The sequence below is a fragment of the Nansenia antarctica genome (assembly GCF_963989245.1).
Source record: "Nansenia antarctica genome assembly, chromosome: 4".
In the NCBI taxonomy this organism is placed as follows: domain Eukaryota; kingdom Metazoa; phylum Chordata; class Actinopteri; order Argentiniformes; family Microstomatidae; genus Nansenia; species Nansenia antarctica.
Genome location: NC_137689.1, coordinates 58,069,223 through 58,095,899, shown reverse-complemented (window position 1 = coordinate 58,095,899; position 26,677 = coordinate 58,069,223). Strand labels below are relative to the sequence as shown.

The window sequence follows — 26,677 nt, the reverse complement described above, 5'->3', positions numbered from 1 at the left end:
GAAATGTACTCTAAATGATTTACTTTGCTGCATGTGGGCTACACATAGAGACAACATGTAACCAGATAGAAGGACACAATAATGCACACCATTTATTTAGAACAGACCAGCCCATAGTGTGATAGCAACTCAGAATAGCATTATTTAGGTATTACTGTATGCTTTACTAGACCTGTTTGTTAATTAACAACAAAAAAAGGTGTACCAACTTCAGTGGGAGAGAAAATAGTCTCTAACAAATATGAACATGCAAAATAGTGTATTCCAATAAGCAAACAGTCATGGCAACTATAGGAAATCTGCAGGTCTGGTTGGTCACATTATTATTAGAAATAAGAGAAGACACATTTATGATCAAAGTTCATCCTCCACATCTCGCCTCCCCAGGGGAGATATTAAATACCTTTGGGGGAGGGAACTACTAGTAAAAGTGCATAGTACAAGGTCTCCTTTTTTTTGTTTTGTTTACTGGGAAAATTGGTACAGAGGGGACATGGAAAGAGATCAGACAACATCGCTTATCTTGTTTTTCTGTAGAGTTGTTTAGTGAGTGGGTGGGGAGTAAGGTGAGGGAGGAAGTGAAAGTGTGCTGTAAAAAAGTCCTAATTGCTTTGATGTAAAGAAAGAGTACGGCCTGAGAGGGGATGGAGAACATTAAATGACAAAGGGAGACATAGCATTGTGTAGGGAAAGAGAGAGAGAGAGAGAGAGTGAGAGAGAGAGAGAGAGAGGGGGGGGAGGGGGGTCTAGAGTATCCTAATAATGTGTTTGTTATATGAAAGCATATCCATACCAACATACCAGTAGGCTATAATTATGTTACTGTGGTGGGAATTCCTGATCTATGAACTATGAGTGTAAGTGAGGATGGTAGTGGTGGGCATAGGGCAGGGAAGGCATTTCCTTTATGGTCACGAGACAATGGTCTGACTATTGTACCTGCTCAAACCTGCACATCACTCCAGGAAAAGGGCAAATTCGGAAAATGGGTCTCCAGTGTCATATTACTGTGTGGGGCAGGGCCTCAATGGGGGAGGGACCTGTCTCGTCATTTATGGGAATTCTTTTCCTACATTTTCCTAACTACACTTTTTCTAAACTGTGTGTGTGTGTGTGTGTGTGTGTGTGTGTGCGTGTGTGTGCGTGTGTGTGTCTGATGTGTGGCGTGTGGGCATGTGCGTGTGTGAGCATGTGAGTGTGTGTGTATATTAGAGGGACTCTGTGTTTTTCCGTACAGAACAACAAACAATTATGTTGAGAGCAGATTCCAGCAGAAACAGAAAACAGAACTCTGCTTTCATCCGAAGTGGTCTGTGTTCCACTTTTGATTACATGCTTTAGTCTTGGTCTTGGTCCAGGATAACGGCTTGTGAAATGAGAGCTTGTTTGTTGAAGTCGGAATCTCCTAAGGCCTGAGGGCTGTAACTGACTACATGTTGTATTATTTGTCAGATCTGTCAATTCCTTCCAAGTGATTTACATGGTCAAGAACCGTTTTTACCAGTGTATTGACCAATGGGTGATTTGCGTATGTTTAACCACCAATCAGATCAACGTCTAAGCACCGTATGTAGGAGGAGAGTGATTAGTGATTATGGAAATGTAATATTGTCAGCTTACAGTATGTCACTGGGGGATACAGGGGCCAGTAGGGCTGACTTGAGCTCAATACACACACGTTCCCAGGTGTTTACAACATGTAGGCTACTGTCACAGACAGAAAGGAGTGTGCACTGGATAATATGCACTAGTGCACTAGATGAGGATGTGTGTGTACGTGTGTGTGTGTGTGTGTGTGTGTGTGTGTGTTTATTCCAAAATGTTGTATTCTCACTTACTCTGAGGTTACAGTTGAGATTCTCAGCTGATAGTATTTGTATTCTGATTGGTTTCACCATTCAGAAATTACAACACTTTTTATGCATAGTCCCCCTATTTCAGGGTACTCAAAAGTAATGGGACAAGTAATTGGATTGACAGGTGTCTCTGGCAGTGGCGTATCCAGGACATTTTGACTGGGGTGGCCGAGATGGGACACAGAGCTAGTGTGGGGTGGGCATGGCATAGTGAACCATAATGACTGGTAGGTGATCAACATGTGTAAATGCAGATGTTCAATGCATCGCATAGCTTCAACCTATGCACAGATAAATCATAATTGAATTTCAAAACTCATGTTAGCATCCATTGTAATGTTTGTATTCAACGTCAGGTTGTTGTTTTTATATTTTATAACACAGCATTAAACTAAAGATGCTATGCTGACCACCCACAACAACTTAGCCTAAGTTGATATTACAACCACGAACAGCATTAACATGCAGCTACTTCTATTCCACTTCCACCTATCACAATCTCTGGGAAGCTGTGGTTATTTTAATATGTCTATTTTGAATTCGTAAATATGTTCAGGATAGGCAAAAAAAAACGTGTGGAGTAAAGCCCTTATCTCTTATCTCTTCAAGTTAAATTAGGGTATGTAATATAATGTATGTAAGTAGGGCAATGATTCATTTTACTTTTTCTTAAAGAAAACATTTATTACATAAACCAAAGGAACCTTAACTTCAAACAAAGTATGTACTATAAAGAAATGTTATGTACACTTTTGAACTCTCATGAACAATAGAGGACAATATAGCATGTACCATAAAGTATGTAAACTTCATGAACAATAGAGGATTATAAGAGTACAATAGAGGTAGCTAGCTCTTGCTTTCGTCTTACACTGCACAGTTTAAATATCCTGCTACAAAGTGCTTTCACAGCCCATAATACTGGACCAGTTCTCTGTTCGTTCATCTTAAATCAAATTAATTCTCCTGTTTAGGTGATGGCTGGCAAAAGTTTGATAACCTTGTCCATGTCAAGTGACTTAGCTCTTCTAGCCTCAATGCTGAGAACACCCAGGTTGCTCTGTCTGCTGTCTGTCATCATCATTAGTTAGTAGTCAGTATTACTTGTTCCATGTAAATACTAGGCCCTCATAATGCTGCAAGACTGAAAGATAACATGTCACAATATACTGTTAGGTCCAGGTGGGGCAGCATGTGCATGTATAGCATGTGAAGGAAGTCATCACTGTCACTGTCGCCATCACCTATTGATATGCCCTGACATGGAGACCCTGTATCCTCCTCTTGGTCACTAAGTGTAGTCACTAGGTGTAGTCGTAAAAATAAGAACCCATCATATCCATAGGCTGGACATGGACACATTGGTGTCACATATATTCTTTTGTCTTTTTATAATGTTTATTATGGACATCTGAAGAATAGATTGTGTATGCTTAAGTGTGGGGTTTGCACTGTATTAGTCACATTTAAGTCAAGTCAAGTTTTTATTTATATAGCCAATAAAATCACAAATTAGCAAATGAGCTCAAATGAGCTCAACTCCACTAACCTCCTCTTCTGGGTGTGTCTGGTCAGCTGTAGGTGAAGTATCTGAATACACAGATATAATCTGTTACTTACTGAGACTTCAGTAGGCCTGACTCTTTGCTCTGGAATATTTTGGTTGTGTTTTGAATAGGTGAAAACAGGATGGTGACCTATCTCTGCTTAGTAATATTAAAGGTGAGAGTACATGACAAATGTATGTTCATCAAGGACACACGTTGACCTACCAGAACTTGACATACCATGCTGTGCAGGTGGAACTGATTGCTCTTCATCACTACTGCTGTACTTAGGCTGCTGAATTGACTGGGCTTTTTCACTGATGATAGTAGCTGTGGCTGGCTCTGACTCTGACCTTTTTGAAGAAAACAAATATGTACAGTGTTAGATTACAGAGTGTTGTATTTGTAGAGTGTGAGTAGGTAAATGCTACCCAGTATCCTGGATAGAGGTGTCACACCTCCATGTGAGAATACACTGAAGTAGTGTGGTCTGTGGGCACTTAGTTTGTGCATTATGCTTATAGTGCATTTCACCATGGTTTCAACTCACTTTACACCAGATAAAAACATAAACATAAGATAATGTAGTGGTTTTATATCATGTTATACTGAGAAATGTAAGTCTCTCTAAAGTAGGGGCGAAATCTAGCACTCAAGGAAGGCCCATTTCCTTCCTGTATGAGCCAAGATCTGTGGCGCAGTGAATAATTCTGACTATGGATAGGCCCATAACTTATGTAATCACAGATTTATATAATATGATTGGTTCCCAAGAATGGAGACCTCATGACCAAGGACAGTTCTATAAATATGAGTCCCACCCATCGTTGGGGGCTTTTTGCTTCCTGCTTGCTTCTTGCTATGTAAACTTGGCTTAATAAAAGGCCTCTTTGGAGACAATTGATCTAAGCTCTTTGTGCTTTGTAAGTTCTACTAAATCTATTAAGAATCAATTATATCCACGACAATAAAAACATACACATGAAATAAAGGTAAGTATGATAAAATAGAAATAACAATGGATAAAGATTTAAAAAAATAAATGTAAAAAATAAAGATTTGTAAAAAGGAAAATAATAGTGTGGAGTAGGACAGGTGGAAAAGGTCCTTAATCCTGTTTTAAAACACTGTCTCAGACTCTCTATGGGTTGGAAGGCCGTTCCAAAGTGCCAGTGCTGTCCTTTTTAGTGATGCTGGGGATGACTCAACATCCTGGCATAGGGCTGAATGAGATCAGCCAAGAAAGATGGAGCACATTAACTCAGCCTGAATACGCAACAAGGCTACAACATGTATCAATCTCACATGAGGGAAGCAAGCTCAGTAAACACGTTTAAGCGTCAGTTAAAAAGCTATCTCTTCAATTTAGCTTTTAATGAGCATTTTATCTATGTCTGGAAAATGTTATACGGAAAAGGTGAGACCACCATATTTGTTACAAAAACCCTCCTCTGGAACAAGGTTGCTTTCCTTGCTGCTTTTATTGTATTGATAAATTATGTTGTTTTTGTTTTTAATCGTTTCCTTTTTCTTTCTTTTGTGCTGTATTGTCCAGCACTTTGAGCTGCATTCTTATGGAAGGTGCTATATACATAAATTGTATATAAATAATAATAATAATAATAATAATAACAATAATAATAATATATCTGTGTGTATGTTCCCACAGGTCAGTGTGTATGTTCTCCTACTGCAGTGAAAACAAATAGAAACATATGTGCAAGCTGTTTGTTTTATGTACAAGTTAACATGAAAGAGCAGTGAGTATGCCAGTGAGGCTTCATTCTCTGTTTTAATTATCTTTATTGATTTAAAGAGTAAATGATAACAGATGAAATGTTAGTCTAATTAATCAGTCAATCAATGTCAGTCAATGGCTTTGAATGCTTTGCTACCTCATTAGTTCATTACACTCTGGATTGACTTCTGTCATAGATGAGAGCAGTCACACCGCACCTCCCTGTTGTCAGAACGACCACGGCCCCTTTTAGGTGAAATCGAGCGTGGAAAACTGCCGGTGCCAAACTGGAAAAATATATTATACCATGCCTAAAAGCTGCTTTGTTGTTATTTACATGTCAAACAATAAAACTAATTTATTGTTTACAATTTTTCTTTACTTCCCTAAAGTGTGAAGGACAGTAAAAGAAGAGAGCTGTGACTTCAGGCCATCCGTAGAGAGGATACACATTGTAAACTGTGGGACCCTTCAGTGCTGAGACCAACGGGCAGTTCTCCAGTGGCAGACAACATTTCAAGGAACTGTTGTTGATGTTCTTCTTTTGCCTTCGGGCAGCTCCACTTTTTTCCGACTCCGCTCTTTCTTTTTGCTTGGTCTGTGTAAAACTTGATGTCCTTCACCATGTCTGCCTTCACCTTTTTGGTACAGACTTTATTCCAGGCACGAGGCGATGCTGGTTGGTGCCATAAGGCGGACAGATGCCTCTAAGTCAAAACGTAGTGCATCGACATGGGAAGAACTTTCTCCCAGTCTAGAATTAAATAGAATTAAGTGTTGTGAGATTTATCGGTGACCCTCCACGATTGATTGACCTGGGTCTTGAAACTGTAATGTCTGCAGACTGGCCATAGGATTTGGGCTCCTAATAGCTAAAAAGCAATACTGTATGCTATTAAATTGGCAAAGACCTCGGAATTTGAATTCACCGCCAGTCAAACTAAAGGGACTGTTTTCGCCTGGGCAAAGGGGCATGATGCAAGGGCAAAATACCCAGAATGCACTGCTCTCACCTATTGGTTCAGTCAGTGCTGGGCTAGCGGGACTGCAGAACCAGAAACCACCCACAGCTAATCCCTGAGAGAGGAAGTCTAGTCTGTTGATCCCCCTTCAATAGCATAATAAAGTTCACATCATGCTGATCTAAGGTCAGTTTTTCATGGTCCCTTCTAATAGTTAAGGTTAGGATTTGGGGACGGTAAGCTGATCCTAGATCTGTGACTATACCTATGTCGACTAGGCTCCTCCCTTCTCTCTCCTTGCATGCCTGTACCATCGCTGCCTGAGCAATGTCAATCAAGACGTGTCCACCTGAGAGATTATAGCCAAGCCAATGCTGCTCTCCCTCCCCCTCCTTCCTCCTCCAACCCCCCCTCTCACTTCCTGTTATTCAGCTTAGTGTCTTTCCACACTCTTCTGAGCTCTTCTGCTCCTCACTGTCTTTCTATTGCTCTTTTCATCCCTCTCTCACTCTTCCTCTTCCTCTACCTCTCCCTCTCCCTCTATCTCTCTCCTAATGAGGCTGGTAATGTGAGGGCAGAGCGGGAATCTCCCAGGGTCTGTGTGAGTGTGTGGACATAATCAGAGGAGGTTAGGATTCAGTGGAGCAACGGGGAGGATGAGAGGAGGAGAGGACATGGCTTGTGTGTGCACGAGTGGAACCGTTTATCCTTAAGAGGGGCCTTTGGCTGTCCCTATTCTCTCTTCTTCCTCTCTCTCCCTTTCACCCTCTCCCTCAACCCCTCTCTCCTCTCTCTCCTCTCCTCCCTCTGCTCCCTCTCCCTCTCTCCTATCTCTCTCTCTTCTCCCCCACCCTCTCCTCTCTCTTCTCCCTCTCCCTCTCCTCCCTCTCCCTCTCCTCTCCCTCCCTCGTCTCTCTCCTCTCTCCTTCTCCATGAGTGAGGGGTTGGCAGCGGAGACCCGGCTGGCGTTTCGGGGGTTACTCAGTTCCGCCTCTCCGGATGAGTCATCTCATTTGGCCTTCACATGTGGACGCCTGCTAACGGTGAGCGTTCGCTGTCTACTGACCAGCATCCTCTCACCTCCCCCATCTCCCCCATGGCTACCTGGCCTCCTCCGTTACTTTAGGTATGTTAGAGTAGTCTTGACTTTAACTATCCTCAAAGTATATATTTCCTGGCAGCATTTGGAAATAGAGGGTTATGTTTCAGGATATGGTTCAGTGTGTACACATTGAATGTATCCTTCAGTACACAAGACGGTACACAAGGTATACTATAAGGTTTAAGGAATACTAAGGTTTATCCGGTTTCAAGTGTTTCAGTCTCTGAGTACAATTGGGCAGGTCTTGTGTCTTGTTGTGTTAAGGTGGTACTGTGTGTACAGTTAAAGGTTAAGTGCTGTTGTGAGGAGGCTGGATCTAAGCCATGGTGTTCCCACTCAGGTTTCAACACAGATGCCCGGAACAGTTCTCTGGTGGATGGGGTCATACCTCTCCCTCCACATCTCTCCCTCTCACAATGTTGCTTATTGTGAGAGCAACACGTTGCAACAAGTGTGAGATCCATTGTCGTTTTTCTCCATTGTCGTTTTTCTCCATTGTCTAAGTCAAATCTCTTGGTTAGGCCTCGATCTGATGTAAATTAGTCTACAGGCAAATTCCCTCTGTTGTTCTCATCTATCTCACAATGTCAATCTGCCCACCTGCAGAGAGAGATAGTGAGAGAGAGAGAGAGAGAGAGAGAGAGAGAGAGAGAGAGAGACCTCTGAGGTGGTTGCAGGGAGGTTGAGTAGACACACAGATGACCACAGGACCATAGATGATTTAGAGAAGAATCCTCTCCCTCTCCATCCGAGACAAATCACAACAGAGTTTTATTTTCAGATTCCAGACTGCAGGAGGTACGTAGTTGTGAAGATGGTTCACAGTTTGACTATTGTACTTTCTGACAGTTTTGGTTCATTACATTAGCCATGTTGACCACGTCTCCTGATGCTGGTTTGTAGGAAACTTTATTGACATCCTAGGTCTGTATAGAGCGTACTCTCTCTCCGTAGGATGTTGATCATCATACCTACTTTTTTATGTTGATCTCTGTGATGTTGATCTCTATGAAGTTGATCTCTATGAAGTTGATCTCTGTGATGTTGATCTCTCCGTACGAAGTTATCAATGATGATGATATAGCCTCCTGCCTCCCCAGGGTCCCAGGTTATTATCAGCTGTCAGACAGTTCATGTACATCTTCACAAGAGCATGGACTAAGTATTATTTTGTTATTTTCTGAGCCTGAGTTACAGTTAAGGGATTTGTGGGAGGTATTTTATCTCATATCTAAGATGGCAATACGATTCTGACTGTCTATTCAGAGAGATATGCAGTGAGTCACTCTCTCAGGAGATTATACTAACGCGTAATAGCTGCAGAGGTGTCAGAGAAATCAAAGTAACTTCAAAGTCACTGACGCACTAGGGTGCAATCACACACACACACATACACACAAACAAACCCTGCGGTGAGGTGTACAGGATATTCAGGTCATTCTTGAGATTATTGTTACGCAAGCAGGGTTCTGTGTTCTCCATCACTGAGATTTCTCTCATTGTTGATCCAGCACAGCCCTGTTCTGATCCAACACAGACCTGTTCTGATCCAGCATAGCACTGTTCTAATCCAGCATAGCACTGTTCTGATCCAGCATAGTCCTGTTCTGATCCAGCATAGCACTGTTCTGATCCAGCATAGTCCTGTTCTGATCCAGCATAGCACTGTTCTGATCCAGCATAGTCCTGTTCTGATCCAGCATAGCACTGTTCTGATCCAGCATAGCACTGTTCTGATCCAGCATAGCACTGTTCTAATCCAGCATAGCCTTGATCTGCTCCAGCATAGCCCTGTTCTGGAGCGTGCCCTGGACTGAGGTGGGAAGCAGGTGGATGTTTATTCTAGTTCTGAAATACCAACACACAAACACACATACACACAAACACACACACACACACACACACACACACACAAACACACACACACACAAACAAACCCTGGGGTGAGGTGTACAGGATATTCAGGTAATTCTTGTGAGATTATTGTTACGCAAGCAGGGTTCTGTGTTCTCCATCACTGAGACTTCTCTCATTGTTGATCCAGCACAGCCCTGTTCTGATCCAGCATAGCACTGTTCTGATCCAGCATAGTCCTGTTCTGATCCAGCATAGTCCTGTTCTGATCCAGCATAGTCCTGTTCTGATCCAGCATAGCACTGTTCTGATCCAGCATAGCACTGTGCTAATCCAGCATAGGCCTGTTCTGATCCAGCATAGTCCTGTTCTGATCCAGCATAGCACTGTTCTGATCCAGCATAGCACTGTTCTAATCCAGCATAGGCCTGTTCTGATCCAGCATAGTCCTGTTCTGATCCAGCATAGTCCTGTTATGATCCAGCATAGCACTGTTCTGATCCAGCATAGCACTGTTCTAATCCAGCACAGCCCTGTTCTGATCCAGCATAGTCCTGTTCTGATCCAGCATAGTCCTGTTCTGATCCAGCATAGCACTGTTCTGATCCAGCATAGCACTGTTCTAATCCAGCATAGGCCTGTTCTGATCCAGCATAGCACTGTTCTGATCCAGCATAGCACTGTTCTAATCCAGCATAGCACTGTTCTAATCCAGCATAGGCCTGTTCTGATCCAGCATAGCACTGTTCTAATCCAGCATAGCACTGTTCTAATCCAGCATAGCCTTGATCTGCTCCAGCATAGCCCTGTTCTGGAGCGTGCCCTGGACTGAGGTGGGAAGCAGGTGGATGTTTATTCTAGTTCTGAAATACCAACACACAAACACACATACACACAAACATACACACACACAACACACACACACACACACACACACACACACACACACACACACACACACACACACACAGACACAGACAAACAAACCCTGGGGTGAGGTGTACAGGATATTCAGGTAATTCTTGTGAGATTATTGTCACGCAAGCAGGGTTCTGTGTTCTCCATCACTGAGACTTCTCTCATTGTTGATCCAGCACAGCCCTGTTCTGATCCAGCACAGCCCTGTTCTGATCCAGCACAGACCTGCTCTGATCCTGCATAGGCCTGTTCTAATCCAGCATAGCACTGTTCTAATCCAGCATAGCACTGTTCTGATCCAGCATAGAACTGTTCTAATCCAGCATAGCACTGTTCTAATCCAGCATAGCACTGTTCTAATCCAGCATAACACTGTTCTAATCCAGCATAGCACTGTTCTAATCCAGCATAGCACTGTTCTGGTCCAACATAGCACTGTTCTGGAGCGTGCCCTGGACTGAGGTGGGAAGCAGGTGGATGTTTATTCTAGTTCTGAAATACCAACACACAAACACACATACACACAAACACACACACACACACACACACACACACACACACACACACACACACACACACACACACACACACTGAAATACCAGTGGCTGCATGTATAACCAGTGTGGCTAAAGGGATTGTAGTTGATCAGAGGTTATAATAAGCCCAGCGCTGCTCTGCCTGATTTAGCACAACAGGATTGGAAATCTTCTGTAAGCAGCTTGGTGTTCAAACACTGACGGCTTGGATAGGATAGACCGCCTCAGGCAACTTGACCTTTTTTTTCCCCCCAATTTTTTAAATTGTTCCTCCCAAATAGAACTTCATCCTCTTTGTGAAGGTAAATGTAATGATGATAATGCTATCAAACAGGTTTGTCTAGTCCAGTGGCAGGCTGTGTATTTTACACCAAGCCTTCAGTGATACCCTCCTACAATTTAACCGCCTTCAAATAACCTCCTAATTGCACTAGGATTATAGGCTATTCCCATAATTCACAGTGATTACTACAATAACACTAAACAAACATACATGCCATTTGCATAGGACATTTAAAGCTTAATAACATAACTCTGGAAGTCTGAACACAATGCATGCAACATAGATGAGATATACATCCGGGTATTCTGCTCTTGTGTAATGCCCCCGCTCCTTTTTAGGTGAATCTCCAGACATCTATCACTTTTTCTGTTAAGACACTTTATTTAGCTGTTTTGGTAGTCTATCTAATGTAGCTTAGCTCACTTGCTCAGATACTGATTAACAGTTCATCACATTGGCAAATGCATCATCTATGCCTTGCATTGAACAGATTTATTCATTATCCCATCCTAAGAAACAAATGTAACACTCTCATCTAGGGATTTACACAGCAAGTCAAATGAAGCACTACAAATCCCATGGAAGCACATACGTTCTTCACCTGTGGCTGGGTGGATGTGGTACTGCACCACAAACCCTCTGCTGCCATTACAGTTTTCTAAGACCCAGGTCAAGCCATCGTGGAGGGTCATGGATAAATCCCACAATACTTGGGTTGCTGCTAAGAGGGCTGGAGATGTTAAAAATATTGACGGGAGTGGAACTATGTACAAGCCTTCTGGGCTTCGTTCCCTCCTTGCACAATATCTTGCTAAATAAATAAACTAAACTAAACTAAACTAAAAATGGCTCACTGCGATTGCATGGCAGGGAAAGCTGACAGCATAACATTAACAGTATTAATCACAATACCACATATCAAATTCTTTCAGAAAATAAATGCTCTTCCTATTTGGTGAATAGTAAGTAATTCTATTTAATTCTAGACTGGGAGAAAGTTCTTCCCAAAGTTCTTTCCAAAGTTCTTCCCATTTTTAACTTAGAGGCATCTGTCCGTCTTGGCTACACAATTATGGCACCAACCAGCATCGCCTCGTGCCTGGAATAAAGTCTGTACCAAAAAGGTGGAGGCAGACATGGTGAGGACAAGTTTTACACAGACCAAGCAAAAAGAAAGAGCGGAGTCAGAAAAAAGTGGAGCTGCCCGAAGAAAAGAAGAACATCAATAACAGTTCCTTGAAATTGTATCTGCCGCTGGAGAACTGCCCGTTGGTCTAAGCACTGAAGGGTCCCACAGTTTACAATGTGTATCTTCTCTACGGATGGCCTGAAGTCACAGCTCTCTTCTTTTACTGTCCTTCACACTGGGAGAGTAAAGAACATTGTAAGCTGGGATATGTTTTATTGTTTTACGTGCCAAATACGACACAGCATCTTTTAGGCATGGTTTTCCAATTTGGCTCCGGCACTTTTACGTGCTCGATTTCACAAAAAAGGGGCAGTGGTCGTTCTAATGACAAGGAACTCCCAACATGGGAAACTCGAAATCTGTCTGGTTAAAGGATATGACAATCAACAACATCGTCCCCAGTTGTTTCAACAGCAATGGGGATTCACTCGAAATTCTGAAGGCTTCAAGGGTAGATTTTTCACCCGAAGACAGCACAGGTGGATAATCTGATTGGATAAAAGCTCTAATTGATATGAGCTGCACTGGAAGCAGCGCAACTAAGGGAGAGAGTAGCAATGAAATTACATTAATAGACTGATGGGAACGAACTTTGTAAAATACATATAACATTAATGAAAATATATATTGAATTATACAAATAAAATTTTCTGATTCTGACAATCTCTAGGCCAGCAGAGAAGGCCTTGCTGGCCCTGACGGCTCGCCTCTGGTCTAGTCACCCTATGGTCCTACTTGAATGGTGGACAGGAAGACCTTTTTTAACCCCCCGCCCCCCCTTTCAGGTCACCACACCTTTGAGGTCACTTGTATAACATGTCTCTCAGACATATTGTTTATGAACTGCCTTTCATTGAAGTTCCCTCCTCAGCTTCCAAATCACGTAATTGATCACTGATCACAGTGATATTGACTGTTGGCACAGGTCAGTGTTATGGATTGGCGTGTTGGCAGTATGTGTTCTAGTTCTACAGAGAGGTTGTGAATCCTCTGTCTTAATTCAATGTTAAATATCTGTCACTTATGGGGATGACTTTCCTGTGGGCTGACAGTGTTGATGTTTGTGACCTCCATCGATTCATAGCGTCTGGAAAGTGTGTGTGTGTGTGTGTGTGTGTGTGTGTGTGTGTGCATGTGTTTGTTTGTATGTGTGGTGTGTGTGTGTGTGTGTGTGTGTGTGTGTATGTGTGTGTGTGTTTGTGTGTGTGTGTCTTACACACTTAAGAGCTTAGCATCAACTCTCTGCCCTGAGGTTTAGGTTAGTATAAATAAATGTATGTCTCTCATGTAGTATTTTGAACTGCCATTCATACTCTGTGTACTTGACATCTTATTTCACAAGGGTGACATTTCTAAATTGTGTTTGTTGATCCATTTCTTCAGCTCCTGAAGGTACTGTGAATACATCATAATGACACAGCCAGACCAATGGAGGATGTGAAGTAATACAGGAATGGATATCTACTGTAGATTAGTTCAAGGCAGGAAGCACTGTATCTCCCCACGCAATCTCCTGTCTGTGGAAACCCTAGAGACAGCAGAGTATCGTTATTATTTGATTATGTTTCATTGGTAATGGACACAGCTAGACTTGAGTTGGTATGCTTACAGAACAGACGGTACAAACTTTACAAACTGGTGAAGTCAGTGTTACTGTAAGTAACTGACAGGATGTCCAATACTGCTTTGTTTCATGGTGCTGGTCAAACTAACAGAGAGACAGATTGACGTACAGGTATTCTGGGGAGCGTAATGAAAGTGGCTGCAACCACTGATTATTCTTTTATTTTTCTGAGGAGGAGGCTATGGTAAAGTTTGGTTGAACACGGATGAAAGGAAATTTCATCAAGAAACATATTTCACAAAGGTGAAATTCCTACACAGGTAAAGGCTAGCCTTTCCAGGATGTAGGTCATATTGTTGACACTGCTTATAATGCTCTTTCTCTCCTCTAATCCCAGGGTATGGGTGCGTCTGGCACCTCAGGGGTTAACTCCGACCGAGCCCTTCCCAGCTCTGGGATGTACAAGCTGGAAATTGAACTGAAGAGAGGGCTCAACCTGGCCATACGTGACAGAGGAGGTAATGTCATCTCTCTTTCTGTCTCTGTCTCTGTCTCTGTCTCTCTCTCTCTCTCTCTCTCTCTCTCTCTCTCTCTCTCTCTCTCTAAGCTGAAGGACAAGTTTTCCCTGGGCTTAGAGGAGAATGTCAGACCAGTGGGGAGCACTGTAGGCTATAAACCACAAAGCTCACTGGTGACATGTAGTGATGGGAATTGATTGATATTATATATTATATATTGTATACCGATTCCATTATCGATTCTGCTATCGATTCCTGTGTGGAAAAAAAGTAGGCCTACACAAATTTCACTCTGATTTAAATTTGGCTAGGTGACAGAACATTCTATTATGTTTGGTTGGATTATTCAGCGCACCTACATTCCATCCTGTGACTGTCTTATTAGCAATGTTGTGTCTATTGTTTGTGAGATATCAAGAATTGGGAAAAACACAGGGCAGTTTCAAAAAGGCACAACAGGTTTGGAACATAAAAAAATAAACCAGTGTTGGTCCGTAGATGCCACTGACTAGTCTGACTAGTCTAGGCAACATATGTAACCTGTGTAGTGATGTCTATAGCTCGGCTATATGTCTATCATCGACCTAATAGGTGTTGCTATAGGTCTTGTGACAGGAGATAGGATCTTGTGATAGGAGAGTGATAGCACCTGCAGCTAATCAGGAAGAGTAAGTGACAGTGGTAGGACGCAAATAAACAGCTAGCACTGCTAGCATAAAAAGATAAACTTACAAACTTTTATTTCTCTACAAGAAGAAACATTACAACCTGCTATTAATAAAATAAACAATTAACTCAAGAATAGTTCAAATATCAAATGTAAAGTTAGAAAAAACTTTAATTAGCAATGTTTAAGTGCAGTAGTTTATAATACGAGAGAGAGGTAGAGAGTGTCTATTCAGGGGGGTATTCCATCAACCTCACTGAAGGAAAATCCAGTCTTATTTTATTTTTTTAAAATCTCACAAGAAAAATAAGACTGGATTTTCCTTTAGCGACGTTGATGGAATACCCCCCTGGTTTCGGGGCCATTGTTTACCTCGAGTTGTTCTCATAATGGCTACATTATGGCTACTGCTGGAAATAGTAGCTAGAACGGAACACAACTGCACCGATAAGAGAATCGATAACCTGTTGATACAGATGCATCGAAACATGTGTTACCGGTTCTCAACTGGAACCGGCTCTCGTCATAAGAGTCATTGTACCCCATGTGTGTGTGTGTGTGTGTGTGTGTGTGTGTGTGTGTGTGTGTGTGTGTGTGTGTGTGTGTGTGTGTGGGGGGGGGGGGGGGGGGGGGGGGACTGAGAGTCATTCATGAGACATATAATGGGGGGTATAGCATGTCATTGTTGCAGTGAATGCTGTTGTTTCAATACTCAACCCAGATGTTAGAAAGCAATGTCCATTCTGTGATCAAACAGAGACCATTTTTCACTGCCTCGTGGAGTGGGTGAGACTAACACCACTTTTCGGCATGTAGTTGTCACTGTTCGCAGCTGTCGGGAGAGAATTCCACCACTTCTATTTTTATTTTTGCTGGAGTTCAAATTGTAGATTTTCTGCTGAGCCAGGCAACTATATCAATCTTCTTAAGCAGGACACACAAAATGGAGGGGGGACAGGCCCATGAAGTAAGGCATGTTTTTAAGCGGTTGATGAAAGCCAGGATCAAACTCAACATTGTGCTTTTCATTAACATTGTCGTAAAGGATCTTCCTGTGTTTTAGGGGAAGTGGGACTACACTGAGTGTGCAATAAAGAGCTCTCTCTCTCTCTCTCTCTCTCTCTCTCTCTCTCTCTCTCTCTCTCTCTCAGGAACCAGTGATCCGTATGTGAAGTTTAAGCTGTGTGGTAAAGAGGTGTTTCGCAGTAAAATCATCCATAAAAACCTCAACCCAGTGTGGGACGAGAGCACCACCATCCTGCTGGACAGTCTGCAGGACCCTCTATATGTCAAGGTCTCACACACATACAGTACATGCATGCACACGCACACACACACACACACACACACACACACGCACACATATACACACACACACACACACACACACACACACACATTGTATACTCATAGTGAGATGGTAACCAAGATGAATGGTGTGTGATTCTGCTGCAGGTGTTTGACTATGACTTTGGCCTTCAAGATGACTTCATGGGCTCTTCTTACCTCTACGTGGAGTCACTGGAGCAACAGAGGTATAGATACTACCTTCATCTGCCCTGTGGTGCAGTAGTGTAACTTACAGTACATTCACCTTACCTGATCATGTCCTGAAGGTAAACCAGGGTAAATGTATGGAGGTGATTTTTTTGGGACACAGATTAAGACTAGTGTTAAATGTGTTAAATGTATTTTATTAGGATAAAACCTACCGTAGTCTTGGACAAATGACCAATGATGATCCAATCAGAGCCATACAGTGTTTTTAGTGTCTAACACCTTCATGTCATTGGCTCATTGCCTGAGGTGAGGGTCAGGGTTGAAATGAAGGTCTACTGCTCTTCTTTGTAGGACCTTGCCTGTGACCCTGACTCTGCAGGACCCCCACTACCCTGACCAAGACCTTGGCATGCTGGAGATGGCCGTCACTCTCACCCCTAAACATAGTCCCATGGAGGAAATTCAAGACCCTACAGTAAGTCACCTACTGTATACTGGAGTAGGGGGAGGCTGGGGGAGTAGGGGGAGTAAGGGGAGGCTGGGGGAGTAGGGGGAGACTGGGGGAGGAGGAATGGAATGAGGAATGGTGTCCGTCATGTTCAGGCTCATTGTGATGCATGGAATGAAAATGAGGAATGGTATCAAACACATTGGTGCCCATCCTCCGATTTCTGCCTCTACCAGCCTCCCCTTAGAACTACCTACTGTAGGTAGTCTCCAACACTCTAAATCAAGGGATGACAACTGTTGAACCAGGAGCAACTCCATAAAGGCATAGGATATCCCTCGTAGCACATTTCATCATGAAATGGAATCCAGCCATTAGCTGTAGTCGGAGAATTTAGCTGTGCTGAGCTTAATGAATGAATGTATATTTCCAACAGACAAAAAAGAGCCCTCGCTGGAAGCCTTATGTGGATAAAGTGAGTCCACTGGTAGTCATGTAGCCTCCCGTAGCTTAGCCTATACCTCACCAGTCCTGTCTAAACCAACCTGTGGGGAACATGGCGCGTTCCGACCTGCAGAGGGAGCCACAGGACGGAATGCGCCATGTTCCCCACACAACCTTTTAGGATGAAGTTACCCCTAGATGCTGATCTGAAGTTGTGTGTAAAAAAGCGGACATTTGTTACTCTACCTTTTACAACCTTATCCCTCCCCTTCCCTGGTGTTTCATTCTCTCTCTCCTGCAGTCCTCTGCTTGTAGATGGATTCACATGCCACGTTTGGCGTGGACGTGACATCACAGATGGCATAGGAAGCCATAGCAGATGCTTGTGTCAATGGACTTTATACAAACGGGTTTCACGTTTCAAGTTTCACGTTTTATTACATTAAAACGTACACTTACATTACACAAGTGTAAGAGAGTAAAATTCTTAGGCTTTGGTTCCTGACATTGCAGCTCAAGGTAGCTAAGGAAATAGGCAAGATAAGTCAAGATAAATAAATTGACAAGACATTAGATATAGCGGGTGTAAGAGGTAGTATAGTGACTGTGTGCTTAAGGTTAGGTGGTCTGTATACTGTACATGGGGTGTGCTTGGGGATAATAGTTAATTGTCTTCAGTAGGCTGGAAGTCTTTTGAAGTGTGGATGCAGGGACACTGTGTGCTGTTGTCAGGGGGGATGAATAGGATGAGGCAGTGTTCACAGTTCCAGGATAGTAAATGTCATACTGGTTGCATAATGCATGATGAACTGTGTGAATTAGACATGGGCCTGTCAGATAAAGCCTGGCCATATGCTCCAGCTCCATTCAGGGAGAGGTAGAGAGAGAGAGAGAGAGAGAGAGAGAGAGAGAGAGAGAGAGAGAGAGAGAGAGAGAGAGAGAGAGAGAGAGAGCTTCTGAATGTACAGTCACACAGAGCTAGTGGGCAATGTTCCTTACGAAACAGCCGTTTTTTGTTTCAGCTCCAGTTGACATCTTTGTCACCTGGCTCTGATCATGGCAGTAGGCTGTACTAGAGGTCTGCGCAGGCCTGCTGCTTCAGTCACCTTTGGTGGTTTATTATTGTTTTATAGCACCCCCTAGTGGCTAGATTGAGAGCACACTCTCTGAAAACTGGTGAAAGACCTGCCTTATTATTCTACCTGTCCGATTCTCTCAGAACTGCCAACACTGAAGTGTCAGAGCCGAAGGGGTTGTTTTTGCACCAAGCCTATCAATCTGTGATGATGTCATTGTGGCAGTCTCACGTTCACCTCTGAACCCTAGGCCCTGCTCCTACTACACAATACCATATCACACCCTGGCACTTGCTAAAAGAACGTGTCTTATTTTTAGACCATGCTGCTCAGAAGGAGCTGGAAACGGTCCAGCAAGGTAAATGATCAGCAGCATCAGCCCGTCAAACCCATACCCAGTGCTGTGCTGTGCTGTGATTGTGTGTGTGTGTGTGTGTGTGTTCGTGTGCGTACATGCGAGTGTGTGCGTGCGAGTGTGTGTGTGTGTGTGTGTGTGTGTGTCCATGTGTGCGTGCACTTGTGTGTGTGTCCATATCAGCCCCATCCACTGTGCCATACAGTGTAGGTGTGTTGAGTTGTTCGGTTTATCCTTGCTTTACACACCCTTACATTGTGTGTGTGTGTGTGTGTGTGTGTGTATTCATGTGGTGTCGTGTGCATTGACTTGCCCTGTTCATCTCCTCCCTCTCTGATGTTATCACCTGGCCTGGCTGCCCATCTGCAGTACCCAGCACCACTCAAGTCTGTCCCATTCCAAAGACGCAGTCTGCGTGCTGTAAAGAGCTGTGGTGCAAATGTTTAGCAGGTTGCAGTAGCTGGTCCAGGTCATAAGCATTCAGTATGCCTGTAGTTCTGTCGGTGGTGCTGTTTGTCCAAACTCTTTGCTTTTAAGATCAGTGATATGCTATTGTTTTCCTACTATACCTACCATAACATAGTGTGCGTGTGCGTGTGCGTGTGCGTGTGTGTGCGTGTGTGTGTTTGTGTGTGTGTGTGTGTGTGTGTGTGTGTGTGTGTGTGTGCATGTGTGTGTGTGTGTGTGTGTGCGCGTGTATGTGTGTGTGTGTGTGTGTGTGTGTGTGTGTGTGTGTGTGTCTGTGTCTGTGTCTGTGTGTGTGCGTGCGTGTGTGTGTGTGCGCGCGTGTGTGCGTGTGTGTGTGTGCCTGTTCTCCAGCAGCAGCAGTCCCAGCGTCTCTCAGACCTCCATCGTAAGGCCCAGCTGTGGCGAGGCATCGTCAGCATCTCCCTCATAGAGGGCTGCGACCTCATCCCCATGGACCCCAACGGCCTCAGTGACCCCTATGTCAAGTTCAGGCTGGGATGCCAGAAGTACAAGAGCAAGGTATGTTCCATGGGTCTGTTACTGACCACACAGAGGCAAGGAATAAAGTGGCTCCATGGGTCTAAAGCTATATATAGCCTTTCATTCTAACACCAGTGGTCTTACACACCAGTCAGTTATGGTGGGGGTCATGGTTCAAGGGATATTGAACGTATTGATGAGACTGTTATCTGTGTTATCTGTGTTATCTGTGTGTAGGTCATGCCTAAGACTCTGAGTCCACAGTGGAGAGAGCAGTTTGACCTGCACCTGTATGAAGAGACAGGAGGAGAGCTTGACATCACAGTCTGGGACAAAGACACAGGACGGAGAGACGACTTCATTGGACAGTCAGTCTGTGTGTGTGTGTGTGTGTGTGTGTGTGTGTAATTTATTATGTGTGTTTATGTAAGTGTGTATGTATATAGTATGTACATACGTAAGTGTGTGTGCATGTGTGTGTGTGCCTGCGTCTGTGCGTGTGTGTGTGTGTGTGTGTGCGTGTGTGTGTGTGTGTGTGTGTTTCAGCTGCCAGTTGGACCTATCCACCCTGACTAAGGAACACACTCACCGTTTGGAGCTGCCATTGGAGGACTCCCGGGGCTCAGTGGTGCTCCTGGTCACTCTGACCGCCTCCTCCCACGTGTCCATCTCCGACCTGGCCGTCACACCGCTGGACGACGTCGACGAACGCAGGGAGATCATGAGACGATACGTTAGTAATGATAGCATTCACAGAATGTGTGTATACCTTGCTCAAAGGACTTTCCAATGCAAGGGGAGAAACTTACGTCATTCGTTACCATGTGTAGAGAATAAGTTCATGGACCCACACTTTACACCCCCCCCCCCTCTCTCTCTCTCTCTCTCTCCCTCAGGGTGTGCTCAGATCGCTCTCCAACCTGAGGGATGTAGGGATAGTACAAGTCAAGGTGCTGAGAGCTGAGGGACTCTTGGTTGCTGATGTCACAGGTAAACAACCTCACAACAGCACATCCTTCTCTTCTCTGGGTCTGTCTAGTTGTCAACCCAAAGCCCTTTCAAGAACAGCACTGCACTGTCCTTCCTCTTCAATACCCTCTCAGACTTCCAGACAGCACACCGCTCTCTCTCTATCTCTCTCTCTGTCTGTCTCTCTCTCTCCCTCCTTGCCTGCCTCTCTCTCTCACTCTAATGTAGCTTGTCTCATTGGTACTGAGCTAAAAGACCTCTGCATCACTCATGCAGCTGTAGAGGAGTTCTCTCTTCCCTCTTTCACCACTTTCTCTCTCTCTTTCTTTCTCTCTCTCTCTCTCTCTCTCTTGCTTTCTTCTCTCTCTCTCTTTCTTCTCTCTCTCTCTAGGTAAGAGTGATCCATTCTGTGTGTTGGAGCTGAATAACGACAGACTACAGACCCACACCGTCTTCAAAAACCTCAACCCTGAGTGGAATAAAGTCTTCACTTTGTGAGTGCTACTGTGTCACTTGCTCTCTCCATCTCTCTATCTATTCCCCTTTTCTCTGTCTCCATCTTTTTCCTCTTTCCCTCTCTCCCTTTCTATTCCCACCTCCCTACATCCCTCCCTCTCTCTCTGCATGATGATCCCAATAAATATTGATCAGTTAACAGTGTTATTTACAGTCTTATCTGTCTCCTCCTCCTCCTCCTCCTCCTCCTCCTCCTCTTCCTTCCCCTCCTCCATCTCTATCAGTAACGTGAAGGACATCCACTCTGTTCTGGAAGTGACAGTGTTCGATGAGGACAGAGACAGGAGTGCAGACTTCCTGGGCAAAGTGGCCATCCCCTTATTACATGTGAGTGTGTGTGTGTGTGTGTGTGTGTGTGTGTGTGTATGTGTGTGTGTGTGTATGTGTGTGTGTGTGTGTGTGCGCACGTGTGCATGTGCGTATGTGTGTGTTAGAATCTCCTGTTATATCCTACACAGACTATACACACTTCCCCTGTTGCCCTCTCTCAGTTCCAGAACGGGGAGCAGAAAGCATATGTGTTGAAGAATAAGGAACTGACCGGACCAACTAAGGGAGTCATCTACCTAGAAACTGATGTTATATATAACATGGTGAGTTTCTCTTCTCTGCTCCAATCCTGTCTTCTCTTCTTCTCTTCTCTTCTGTGCTCTTGTGTTCTTTTCTGTCCTCCTCTCTTCTCTTATCTCTTTCCCCTCTTTTTCCCCCTTTTACTCAAAAGACGTTGTGATGGCATTATACTTATAGTATATTACCTTTGCCACTCTTTTACAGTGTTTGTGTTTCAGGGATGGGGCCAGTTAACATGTGGATTCACTCAAAGCATGAAGCGAATTTAAATTAACTTAGTTCATTGAACAAATGTTCATGGACCATTCATAATTCACATTGCATTGATTGAATAGATCCCAAACTTGGTGTTTTTTTCAACAGGTCAAGGCAGGCTTGAGTACTGTGAGACCTGCAGAGACCAAGTACATTGAGGATGATCCCAAAATGTCCAAGCACGTATGTTTATGTGTCATAGCTGGAAGGCAGGGTCTGATGATGATGATGATGATGATAATGATTATAATGATAAAGATGAAGATGGTATGTATCTTCTTTTTCAGTTGCTCCAGCAGAACTTTAACCGTGTGAAGCGGTTCATCATGATGCTGATAAACATAGGGATGTACACCAACAGCTGCTTCGAATGGGAATCACCACAGAGGACCATCTTCGCCTTTCTGGTGCACCAACACACACACACACACACACACACACACACACACACACACACACATACACAGACACACACACACACACACACACACACACACACGTGTCTATATTCTGTATTCTGAGAGGGTCAGTGTCAGTCTAAACACACACACACACACACACACACACCACACACACACACACACACACACACACACGTGTCTATATTCTGTATTCTGAGAGGGTCAGTGTCAGTCTAAACACACACACACACACACACACACACAATCTTTGACACCGCCCCCCCCTCTCTCTTTCTGTCAGCTCTTCGTGGTGGGTGTGTGGAATTTTGAACTCTACATGGCTCCTTTGGGTCTGTTGGTGCTGCTGGGATGGAACTACTGCATCTCTGAAGGCAGGGGATCAGGAGACATGGTGAGAGTGACATACAGAGATAGAAAAGACAGAGAGAGAGAGTTGGATGAATGTCGAGAGTTTGTGTATTTGTATAGGGGAGTAATTATTGCTCTTTATATCCAATGAGTGATGTGCAACAGGTGTGTGTGTGTGTGTGTGTGTGTGTGTGTGTGTGTGTGTGTAAAATCTTTGTCTCTCCTGCAGCACGGGGGGGATGCCATGTTTGAATGGGAGGTTGAGGACGAAGATGACAAGGTAACCTCTCCAATTATGAGTAGAAGTCTGGTCATCTGATATTAGAAACCAAGTGACTTTTAGTTAAGTAAAAAGTACTTAACTGTTGTGTGTGTTTATGGCAGTGTGTGTCTACTGTAATTGTGTGTTTGGTGTTTGATTTGAGAGGAGATATCTGTGGTGTGTTTGTGTGTGTGGTGTGTGTGTGTGTGTGTGTGTGTGTGTGTGTGTGTGTGTGTGTGTGCGTGCGTGCGTACTTGCGTGTTGACTTACCAGGACTCGGAGCGTAAGGGCTTCATGGATAAGCTGCATGCCATCCAGGAAGTGTGTATCAGTGTACAGGGTGGTCTGGATGAGGTCGCTTCCTATGGAGAGAGGATAAAGAAGTGAGTGTGTACAGTGTGTGTGTGTGTGTGTGTGTGTATTATTCACCCAGCCTGACAGGAGTGTGTTTATGTACAGTAGCAGAGGTCACTCGCATGGTGAGTAACCTTGCTTACTGAAGAGTGTTGGCTCCCAGCAGGCTTCAGCTCAGTAATGTTTGAGTTGCGTAGATGACCTGAGGTCCATACCCAGTTTGTGTGTGTCTCTTTGTGTTTTCTCCCTGCGTGTTAATTCACTTAATATCCTCCATATATCTCTTTTCTGTGTGTACTTATACTGAGTGTGTGTGTGCGTGTGTGTGTGTGCGTGTGTGTGCATGCTCTCTCTCTCCTTCCCCTCTGTAGTACGTTTAACTGGACGGTGCCTTTCCTGAGTTGGCTGGCCATCTCTGGTCTATGTGTGTCTACGGTTCTCCTCTATTTCATCCCTCTCCGATACCTTGTTCTAGCATGGGGTGAGTCCACACCACCACGTCAACTGCAGTGTGTGTGTGTGTGTGTGTGTGTGTGTGTGTGTGTGTGTGTGTGTGCGTGTGTGTGTGTGTGTGTGTGTGTGTGTGTGTGTGCGCGTGTGTGTGTGTGCGTGTGTGTGTGTGTGTGTGTGTGTGCGCGTGTGTGTGTGTGTGCGTGTGTGTGTGTGCATACACACGTGCGTCCTCCAGTTCATCCTCTTCCCTTTCTTTCTCAGGTGTGAGAAAGTTCACTAAGAAAATTTGTGATCCGTACATAATTGACAACAACGAGCTCCTAGACTTCCTCTCCAGAGTTCCCTCTGATGTACAAGTTGTAAGTGCTTATGTTGTATATACAGGATGTCTGTGACTAACTCTGTGTTAGTGTCTGTACAGTCTATATGTTTATATCTGTGTATCTTTGTCTGTATTTGTGTCTATCTAACTGTTTGTTGGACAGGTGCAGTATCGAGAGCTAAAGATGGACCCAGGACAGAGCCCCAGCAAACGCAAGAGGACCAACCCTGGCTAGTTACACACACACACACGCACACGTGCACGCGCGCACACGCACACGCTCACACTCACGCTCACGCTCACACTCACACTCACACTCACACTCACACTCACACTCACACTCACACTCACACACACACACTCACACTCCGACTCACACTCACACTCACACTCACACTCACACTCACACTCACACACACACACTCACACTCACACTCACACCCACACTCACACTCACACTCACACTCACACTCACACTCACACTCACACTCACACACACACTCACACTCACACACACACTCACACACACACACACACACACACACACACACAACACTCACACACACACACACACACACACACACACACTGGTGTTTCTGTTCTGAAAGACTGGACATGCGGCACTCCAATCCTTTGTAAATAGACTGCAAAACTGTAAACATTGTAAAAAAAAGTTTTTTTTATTTACATTACTATTTTTATTTTTATTAATAGTACTACTAACACTACTAGTACTACAACACTACTAGTACTACTAGTATAATGAGTAGTGTTGTTTTTACTCTTATATTCTTTAGTTGTATCCATATTGGCACAGACCATATTGGGACCAATATTGGAATGCGTGCGTGCGTGCGTGTGTATGTGTGTGCTTCTCTCAAAACAGAGTTCTGGAGGTCATAGATCTTTCTTCTATGACTCTCCCAGCCTTGATGACTGTGTTTTCAACAATCAGCTATGATAGCAATGGAATGAGTATCAATGAGTCTCAATAATATTATTATAGTATTATTATTATTATAATACTACTGTATGTGTGTATAACAAAGAGCATGTATGCTCTGTATGCTTCTGAATTTCTGCAAGCTTATTTTACAAGAATTCTTACTAAAAAGAAGGAATTAACTTACCGAGAACCACTTGAGCAGAAGAAGGATTTAATTTTTTTCAAAACATCTTTGCATTTGAGCTGGATTGAAATACTGCAGCAGTGGAGTTAGGACTGAGTTTCAAATCGATCATTTCAAGCACTTTAGTTTAACTTCAAGCAAGTGCCAGAGAATATCCTCTCTTCTTGACAGATTCACTGTGTGACAGTGTAGCACTAGAGCAATGTATCTCACATTATGACATTGTACTTATCATGCGTAAATGGCACTCATATTGTCATATATATATATATATATATATATCATTTACATATCTCATATGCATCGTCATACTTCATTGTCATAATTCTACACAGTGCATGTCATGTTCTGTCCAACTATTGTTTTTATTTGTCAAAGTGTCTCGCATGAATCTGAACCTGTGTGTAAAGTGCATTAAAGGACTGTAATACTGTATGTGTAACACACATCCACTGTGGTACTTGCATGGGTATGTTGTGCATCCAGAACTTTGTACATCATTGTTTACTGAAAACTGTTATTGCAAGCAAACAGTGTTTCACATGCAAAAGTTTAGGGCTATGTTTCCCCAAGTTCATTTTTACACATCTGTTCTGGACATGAATATGTATAAGTGGGTAAGTGTGTACTGCCTATGTCTCCTGAGGTGGAATTCTGTTATTGCAATCCATGTTTGTTATGTTTTGTCTTTGTTTAAACCATGTTGCTATTGTGATGATTGTTTTATTACTACAATTGTAATAATGTTTGGGAATGAAGGACTGTATAAAGACCACGTTAATGGAAAAACAAAATCTCTTTATTATATTAATGTAACATTCTGTTCCTTTCTGCTTTACAAAATCATATGATCCAAAGAGAACCAATAAGAAGTGCAGCCTTTATGTGTTGGACACCTAATGCGCGATGGGCACCTACAGCCAATGCGCGATCTGTCAGATCTACCCTCATGTCCATAGATTTACAGGTGTAAAATACTATTAATACTACTAATATTAATAATACTGCCTGTGAAGTATGGCTGTGTTCGGAATGGTATACCAGCATACTGCATACTAGCATACTCAGGCACGCGGGAAGGTATTTTGACTGGGGGTGCTGAGGTGCTGTCTATATACGCTACAGGGAAAAAAATTGCCAGGGAAAAAATTATAACGATTTCTCTCCCTCCCTCCCTCCCTCCCTCTCGCTGATTGCTCGTTCGCTCACACGCACACAGTGGCATAACGACGGGCCCCAATGCACGGGCAATAATAGTTAAGCACGCACGCACCCACACACTACAACGACGTAACGTTAAATATTTTACCAACAATGTGTTGTAATTTACAGTAATTCCCACTCAGCTCACAGTGTCCCACAATGTCCACAAACATGATGTTGACCATTATTACAGACAGCACTCCATGTCGATTGTTATTGCCTCTTAACGGAAGCCCTTCGCTGCCGAAGAATCGGATGGATCTGAATATCAGTTCTAATACGTTTCTGGCCGTCTGTTGCTCTTTCTCAACAACGTCCGATAGTAGAGCATTAATGGGAGTGTTGTTAAGCGAAGCAAGCAACTGCAT

The 26,677-nt window shown here is 43.6% G+C and overlaps 1 protein-coding gene across 4 annotated transcripts in view; it reads left to right on the top strand.

Annotated features, from left to right (window-relative positions):
* mctp1b (multiple C2 domains, transmembrane 1b) overlaps positions 1-25,878 on the top strand; it is a 26,353-nt gene extending 475 nt beyond the window's left edge. The window contains exons 1-20 of one of the 4 annotated variants that reach the window (XM_080530177.1): positions 7,035-7,146; positions 13,947-14,067; positions 15,886-16,028; positions 16,190-16,269; positions 16,586-16,709; positions 19,377-19,544; positions 19,743-19,873; positions 20,052-20,238; positions 20,402-20,495; positions 20,866-20,968; positions 21,215-21,317; positions 21,482-21,583; positions 21,924-21,998; positions 22,103-22,222; positions 22,518-22,628; positions 22,815-22,865; positions 23,121-23,230; positions 23,573-23,682; positions 23,916-24,013; positions 24,140-25,878. In XM_080530177.1, coding sequence (XP_080386303.1) covers positions 7,036-7,146; positions 13,947-14,067; positions 15,886-16,028; positions 16,190-16,269; positions 16,586-16,709; positions 19,377-19,544; positions 19,743-19,873; positions 20,052-20,238; positions 20,402-20,495; positions 20,866-20,968; positions 21,215-21,317; positions 21,482-21,583; positions 21,924-21,998; positions 22,103-22,222; positions 22,518-22,628; positions 22,815-22,865; positions 23,121-23,230; positions 23,573-23,682; positions 23,916-24,013; positions 24,140-24,211 — 2,214 coding nt within the window. In that variant the 5' untranslated portion in view covers position 7,035 and the 3' untranslated portion in view covers positions 24,212-25,878. Of the gene's footprint in view, positions 1-7,034; positions 7,147-13,946; positions 14,068-15,885; positions 16,029-16,189; positions 16,270-16,585; positions 16,710-19,376; positions 19,545-19,742; positions 19,874-20,051; positions 20,239-20,401; positions 20,496-20,865; positions 20,969-21,214; positions 21,318-21,481; positions 21,584-21,923; positions 21,999-22,102; positions 22,223-22,517; positions 22,629-22,814; positions 22,866-23,120; positions 23,231-23,572; positions 23,683-23,915; positions 24,014-24,139 lie in introns of those variants that run through there. The other 3 variants (XM_080530176.1, XM_080530175.1, XM_080530174.1) reach the window with 3 other exon arrangements.
* Positions 25,879-26,677: the final 799 nt, after the last annotated feature.